Genomic DNA, 8,127 nt, shown 5'->3' on the forward strand with positions numbered 1-8,127 from the left:
AGGTGGAAAGTCTGGTGACACACACTAACACAACCCGAATTCAGGAATTCGGGAAGTTCGGAAAGGGTGTGTTTGAGTCCATGTGAGAATCAGCATGCATGCGTAAGTTTATGCCTGTGCGGCTGTGTGTATGCGGCTGTGTGTGTGTGTGTGTGTGTGTGTGTGTGTGTGTGTGTGTGTGTGTGTGTGTGTGTGTGTGTGTGTGTGTGTGTGTGTGTGTGTGTGTGTGATACAAAACATTCCATACCACACACAAACCCTAGCTTGGTTTTTATGAGCCAGTAAGAAGAGCAAAGCTTTTCTGTTCTCAAACCAACACATAATTGGGTCTCATGGAAATAATAAAAAAAAATCTCTCTTGTCTCAAATATGAGAGAGAAAGAGAGAGAGAGAGAGAGAGAGAGAGAGAGAGATGTGAGGGGGGAGAGAGAGGTGAGGAGGAGAGAAAAGGGGGAGGAAGAGGGATGAAAAGAGAAGGGGGAGAGGGGCGGGGGAGCGGGCGAAAGAAGAGGGAAGACAGAGAGTGAGTGCTAAGGAAAGTCAAATAAAAACAGACGACAAAGAGATGAAGAAAGACGATTGAAATCCTAGATGTAAAAGAAAGGGAGAGAGAGACAGAGAGAGAGAGGGGGGGTGGCAGTGTTTCAGTCCTCCAAATGTTTTCGTTTGAGGCCGACAGTGGTTTTACAGTGTGTGTGTGTGTGTGTGTGTGTGTGTGTGTGTGTGTGTGTGTGTGTGTGTGTGTGTGTGTGTGGGTCTAGAGTCGGATCAGGACCCAAGAGAACGGACCGAGAACAGAACACACAGGATTAGACAGGGCCCATGCAGCAACACAGGGGCTATTGTCTTTGTCTTTCTTTCTTCTTAGTCTGTATTCTCTCTTCGTCTTCACTTGAAAGATGTGAAAAACAGGATGAATACATCTAGGCCTATACAGTATACAGTGTACAGTGCTGTTACACTGTAAACCTAGCTAGCCTATACTAGTTACAAATTACTCCTCCTGATATATTGTGCATTTTTATTTGAACTGCATTTTTGCATGCAGACAACTTAAACCAAAGGAACCAAAACATAACTCTACTGGTATAGGCCTATTACCGCACATTTATGATATAGCTTTACTGCAATCACAAAAAGATGCACCAAAGAAATTCACAAGCACTCAAAATATAACATTTCCCAAACAAACTTAAAAAGTGCAGTCAAGCGAAATGGACATGAAGTAAAATAGTTTTCTTTGTAGTTGCATGTGTACACTCTCGGCCTTAACGTGCATGAACACAGAGGATTTGACTGGGTATAGGGTTCATATTGTGTTTCACCATTAGATCGCACAGAAACGTCTTCACAGCAGATTCACAAAACCCAAACTCATTAACCTCATTAAAACATCTTTTATTTTGTAAAACCATCTGTAAAAAAACACATCTGAACATATCCATTTACAACCCAGCCTTGATTTTTTTTAAGTGTAAAAAAGCTAAAACACAGCTCCCTGTCAAACTGTTTTAAGGAGTCACACACAGCTACACTTGAGTACAATTCTGCTTTCAATTTACTCTTTCAATCCACAGCTGCTGAGAAGAAAAAAGAGAAAGAACTCTCCTTTGTTTTAATCCCAAAGTCTTGGGTGTTTTTTTCCTTTTCAAAGATAATTATTACCAAAAGGAGTTATTACTGGGAGTACAAGCCTTCTCTCTGATGTGTGTGTGTGTGTGTGTGTGTGTGTGTGTGTGTGTGTGTGTGTGTGTGTGTGTGTGTGTGTGTGTGTGTGTGTGTGTGTGTGTGTGTGTGTGTGTGTGTGTGTGTGTGTGTGCGTGTGCGCGCATGCGTGTGTGTGTGTGTGTGTGTGTGCGTGCGCGTGTGCGTGTGCGCTCACGTCCCAATGAGCTAAAATGGAAACAAATGACAAACTCCTTTCTTTTGGTGTGTCAAATGAGAAGAATGTCAAATGAGACATTCTTCTGTCCTTGATCCTCAGAAAAACTCACAAATTCACATTAAGTCAAGCTAGATTAGCGTTGGCGCGGTGAGCTGAAGTTTGGCTGTGTGTTGATGTCATTGGTGTCCTAGCACAAGGCATGATTTAATGTCTTTCAAAGACCTTTCTCACAGCAGACATTGTGACGAGTCATAAACAGTTGGAGGTACTAATGGTGGACTCTTAACTGTAACTCTGGACTGTAACCGTGCAACCGCATACGTGCACTGTGCAGCTCCTGTACAGTCAACTTGCAGTTAACACGCTGGACATAGAAAAACATATCAAAGAAACAGACCCTATAACTAATGTCATGGACAATTATTTTATTCTCCAAGTTGTACTGCTTGATTCCCTAAGGGTGGAAAATGCAGACTATTGATGAGCAACGTGTTTCGACCTTTCGGTCTTCGTCAGTTCTCAATTGTTTTATCTCGATTTGTTTCTTTGCAAGTCTGCATTGTACACCCTTAGAGAATCAAGCAGTACAACTTGGAGAAGGAAAAAGCCCTTTTTGTCTATAGTTCTGCCTGTATCACCAAAGAGCACCCATCTATATAATAATAAGGGCCACCGACCCTTCCCTGCAGCACTTCTATTTCTCTATTTCCCAACTAATGTCATGTCAGGTCCAACGGTGTATTTGTTATTTTCCATACCTATGTTTGATTACGCTGTATATTATATTTGTATATTATCTTTGGTGAGAACCACATACAGTATAAGCCCTCCATGGGTTTCTTTTCTCACCTGCACATATTTCTCTTTTATTGAGGTTACCTTTTTTGTACTGTATTTATTGTGCGAATAAACTAAACTAAACTAATGGCATAAGTGTCTACTGTGGAAAATACCTATTTTTTAAATGACCTATTCAACAGCACAATAAACAGACCAACTTCAGCTCAATGTTCCAAACTTACAACATCTTGTTGTTTATCTCTTCAGTATAAATATATAACCACATGGACCCTATCAAGTGGGTACATTCTCACCAATGACTTTCCTGTGTACTGTCTGACAAATAAAAGGCAAACAGCAGTATACACTGAAAATAAAGATTTAGTAAATATGTTACCGTGAATAGCCTACTGTACGTTCTGGTTCTGTACTTCCAAATAACTCATATTTCCATCTTCTCAGTCTTGCTACTTTTTGGTCACAGGCCATAGGGTCTCATTAGAGCAAACCTAATCGCCAATAAATATGGCCAAACAAATTCTTTAGGCAGGACAGAGGATTTAGTTTGAAGTCATAGTTTGCAGTTTAACCTCAACTCTCAAGCGGTTAGGTCTTTTAGTTTTGTAGGACATTAAAAAGAAAAGAAAATCAGCACTTTTTGTCTCTTATTTTTTCCTTTTTTATTTTACAAAACTAAAAGAAAACAAAATACATTAATAATTCAATATAACTTCTAATAAGTAGTGTTCCTTCTATACAGTTAAAATACTCAACCCAGTGCAAATACAATGGAATTCATGGCCACATTCCTTCTCTTCACAAAACTGACCGACGATGGCTTGAGCGTCCAAGATATGTTGCTGTTGTTGCTGTAATGATTCCTGCTCGCAGTTAAAATGTATTATCGTTGCATAGTCTCTGATATTTTTGTGGGCAGCCTTTTTTGAGTGGAGAAACCACTTTTCTCATGAGGGGTTTGGGACGCTCACAAACGCAGGCAAGAAAAGGCATTGCGGATATATACAGTAAATGGCTATATCAAATAACACGCTAGCAAGCCTTCCTGGAAGCATGAGACCAACCCAACTATCATTGTATTTGCTCCTTTTAACATTTAAAGACAACTAGAATGACTTGACTGCCGGGATTCTTGACATTTCTCAGCCCCAAAAAAAGAAAACGGTTGCCTCAGCATGGGAACCAGTTTGAGGAAAACACAGAGCTATGAAGGAGGTTGTGTGGGGCCTGTTTTGCACAACACTTTTAGCCAGAGTCAGCAGCCGCGGGTTCTCAATGTCTTGCACCAGAATGAATGGAATGACTCAACATGTAGCTGCAGCAGGAATTGAACTCGCGACCTTTCGCAAAGTCACTGTAATCACTCGGCCACCTTTCCAGGAAAAGCCCTGTAGGAAAAAAGAAAAAGTTTGCAATCAAAGGATCCAGTTCTTACTGCTGTGGTGGTTTGGGGGAAAACCCAACCCAGCCTTGTTAAAATAAAAGGCGAGCTGGTTAGTGTTGTCAGGTCCAGTTCCGTTGGTAGCATACAGAACCTGTGCCTACAGCGATATATGGGATGCATTCAAGTCTGACTGTCCTTCCATCTATCTGTCCATCCATGAATTTGGTACAATTCCTGATTTATACTTCCTGATTTATGTCGTGGACTTAAAATAGCCGATCTACAAGCTCACAACGCATTGCAGCGCAACACATTGTGAGCTTGTATGGATCTCCTATTTTCATCAAAATTCTAAGTCAAAATCAAGCTTTTACATTTCATAGTGCATGATTTTGCCAGCAGAGTCCCGGGAACACGTCCTGAGATGTAAAAAAAGAATTTAAAAAAAAGAAGACATGAGATTTGTGCATGGAAGCAGAGCTTGCGGACACCTGATCACCATGTTACACACAGTGCATATTTTACAACATGCCTCGGACATGCAGTACATGACCAGCAGGGGAGAGAACACTAGGGGTCAGAGGTCATTAGATCAGCCAGGAGTGCTGTGGCTGTTCGTGGTCAGCGTATTCCGACAACACGTTGGTCCGACTCGCCCCCGGTACTAACCCTGACCCTAAACAGCATGTGAAGCCACGCTGTCGGACTAATGTGACTGTCCCGACTGTTCGGGGTCATGCTACATGACAGATGCATGTTGTAACGGGTTCAAACCAGCAACCTTTCAGTCGCCAGACATAATACTACAGCCACTGTGGGTCGGTATTAGTAACAGATTCAATGTGCGCACAATGGCATATCACATTTAAAAAAAAAATCACAATTAAGAATAATTATAGAACACTGTCACACCGGCAGTAGTAAAAAATGGCCTTTTATTTATAATGTCTGTGGTGGTAAAAGAATGGCCAAAATGTTGATGCGAGATGTGGAATGAAATAATCGTCATTAGTTTATTTAAAAAAAAAATCGGTTTGCTCAACCATACTTGTGACATGAGATGGAAAAGTGAGAAAAGACCTGTTGTCACACTGGTCTTTTTTTTCCCTCAGTGATAACTGTTCCTGGCGCCACATTTTCCAGTTCCGGGAGAAGGGTTGAAGGTTGTGTCTCTGTCTCAGCTCATGTGTGACATTGGTGACTGTACAACACTCTCCTCTTTCAAAATGAAACCAGGTCTTAACAACATGATGAGATAAAGGCCTATTTAAGTGAGCTAAAAAAGGGGACATTTAACCAGTGATACAGGCACTGTAGTAGACCGCACTGCTGGCGTCAGCCAGAGCAGATATGAGCGGACTGCTCCCTTCCTCACACCCACTACTGCTACTGCTGTTGATAATGCTACTGACGCTACCAAGACTGCTGCCACCACGGCCGCCCCCGACCTTGGAGCCGCTGACCCCGTAGACCTCCGAGCGGTTCCGGTTGATGCTCAGGTACTGGTCAAACTCGTGTCTGTCCACCTCGGACCAGAAGTCCGCGGAGGAAGAGGGACCCAAGTGAGCGGCAGACTCCGGATCGGAAGGGTCTAAGTGAGCGGGCGGAGGGAGGAGAGCCGGAGAGGAGGAGGAACAGATGGGAGGGGTCTCGGGCGGAGGGGAGAGCTGCCCCAAGTGAGAGGGGGCGAAATGGGCGGGGTGATGGCCGCCCCCGCCGCCGCTTCCATACAACTGGCTGTAGTAGCTGACGGGGGAGGAGCCTAGCGGCGCATGGCCGACGGGAGGCTGATGGGGGAAGGAAGCGGTGGAGGAGTCAGGAAGCGGGGGCGAGCACTTGGCGGGACTTCTCAGGCCGATGTGGTGAGGAGGACTGTGGACGGACGTCACCCTGCAGTCACTAGGACCCTGCAGGGAACCCGGAGTCCCTCTGGAACTGACGGGGCCCATTCTAGAGTCGACGGAGCTCATTCTAGAACTCATGCCGGGGCTCATGCTGGAGCTCACGTTGGACGCCTGACTGTGCGTCACGGCCCCGTGAAGAGAGTTATGGTAGCCATGGCCGCCGTAGTGGTGGCCGCCGTGGTGGCCGTGGTGCGGCTGGTGGAGGTGGTGATGGTGGAGGTGGTGATGGTACCCGTTGCTCCACCCTCCTCCTCCTCCTCCTCCGCCCATCCCGGCCTCCTCCTGCTGCATGTGCTGGGGGAAGAACACGGGCTCTCCGCCGCCGTCCTCCATGACGTCCAGCGGTGACATCTCGGGCGTCGGCAGGCCGTAGCTCTCCATCTCGCCCCCGTGGCCCCCGCCGTGGGTCTGCAGCTCCCGGAAGTGGCCCAGCGAGGGCAGCAGGTGGTGGGCGTGAGGATGGTGGTGCATAGGGTGGCCTCCTCCTCCCGGCGGCCCGTACGTGGAGGAGCCCTCCGAGCGGCCGTCCCCCGTCAGAGGAGAGAGGCCCAGCCCCCCCGGCCCTCCTCCTCCTCCCTGGGCCAGGCTGTGCAGCAGAAGTCCCGGTTCGACCCGTTTCAGCTTCTTGGTGGTCTTCTTGCGACGCGGCCGGTACTTGTAGTTGGGGTGGTCCTGCAGATGCTGGACGCGCAGGCGCTCGGCCTCCTCCACGAACGGACGCTTGTCGGGCGCACTCAGGGCCTTCCACGACTGACCTGTACGGGGGGACAGCACGGATACACACATTGTTAGATGTATTGTATGTATCATCATCAAAATCATCTAAATCAATAGCATTATTACGATGGCACATAAATAAACAAATACACAAAGACAAGAAAACCCCCCGAAATAAACACTAAAAACTAAATGGAACAAAAACAAGGAACAAAATACACAATATACTACAATACACATCAAGGTAATTTTTTTAACTCATCTAAAAACTAAACTGCAGTATCAGAATAGAATGCGATAAAAGATAATTTAGAAAGGTCACGTCTGTCTCCGCAAATCCACTTCTCAGAATCTGACACTGATTACACACCAAACCGCAGTCTATTCATTTCATATTAAATTACATTTGGTGTTTTTCTGTAAATCCACAAAACTACCAAACTAGCGAATGTGAGGATCGGCGCTGTGATTCATTAGAGAGCTGAGACAGTTGTTACCAATTAGATGATAATTGATTAAAGAGCCACACATCAAACTCTCTCATGATGTCTCTTTTAAATCCTGCTTGACTGCGGTCCAAATCGTAGACATGTAGGAATTGCATGCTTTGGCTGAACTACAGCAGACATTCTGCTCCATCCACAAGAGGAATTGTTAGGTTAAGAAAAAACAGATTTTACAACCTCTGTGAGTTATTGCATTTAACCAGGAATGAAACATTAAACATTAAACATGAGAAACATTCAAGTGTGTGACACAACTTTAGCTCTACTGAATAATGTCCAATAACCAATTGTCCGCATTATTTATTGTAAGCATTGACGCAGGATATTATATATTATAAAGAACATGAAGGGGGACAGTGTTAACAGTCGGCTGTTTGCAGTCTTCTGTACAATATGGCCGCCTCTGCATTTCTCAAAAGCAATTAGGTTTACTACACAGCTTTACAACATTCAGATGTGATGTGTCTCTTCATGTGTATTAGTGTGCATGTGTTCCTCTTACCCAGCATCTTGCTGAGGACAGCGTTGTGGAGGTCGGGGTTCTGCAGGGCCAGGCGTTTCCTCTCGTCCTTGGCCCACACCATGAAGGCGTTCATGGGCCTTCGGATCCTTGGCTCCCCTCCCGCGGCCCCGGGCCCTCCCGCTGCCTTCCCCTCAGACAGGCTGCCTCCGGCCCGGCCCGGACCACAAGAATCCGGGCTACTCCGGGTCTCCAGACCGCCGCCACATGCCCCCATCACTCCCTCTGAACTCTCTGATCGGAGAGACAGGAGGACCCGGTGCTCTGCTGCGCTTCCCGTCCTCCTGTCGCGTTCCATTCCCAGGCCATCGGGCGAGGAGGCGGCGTCCCCAGAGAGGTCGTGCTCGAATCCCACCTCGGAGGTGTCGGAGCTCGCGGGGCTCCATGGGTGATGTCCCCCGACCGGCACGGAG

At 46.2% G+C, this 8,127-nt stretch overlaps 1 protein-coding gene across 1 annotated transcript in view; it reads right to left on the reverse strand.

Moving 5' to 3' along the window:
- Nucleotides 1-2,351: 2,351 nt before the first annotated feature.
- The window catches only part of sox18 (SRY-box transcription factor 18), a 6,362-nt gene continuing 586 nt past the window's right edge, over nt 2,352-8,127 (reverse strand). The window contains exons 1-2 of the mRNA XM_083769325.1: nt 7,697-8,127; nt 2,352-6,726 (exon numbers count right to left, since the gene is read on the reverse strand). The exon at nt 7,697-8,127 is cut by the window's right edge and continues 586 nt beyond it. Of these exons, the coding sequence (XP_083625451.1) occupies nt 5,360-6,726; nt 7,697-8,127 (1,798 nt within the window). The 3' untranslated portion in view covers nt 2,352-5,359. The remainder of the gene's footprint in view (nt 6,727-7,696) is intronic.

Source organism: Protomyctophum parallelum (genome assembly GCF_964188405.1).
Source record: "Protomyctophum parallelum genome assembly, chromosome: 7".
NCBI lineage: Eukaryota > Metazoa > Chordata > Actinopteri > Myctophiformes > Myctophidae > Protomyctophum > Protomyctophum parallelum.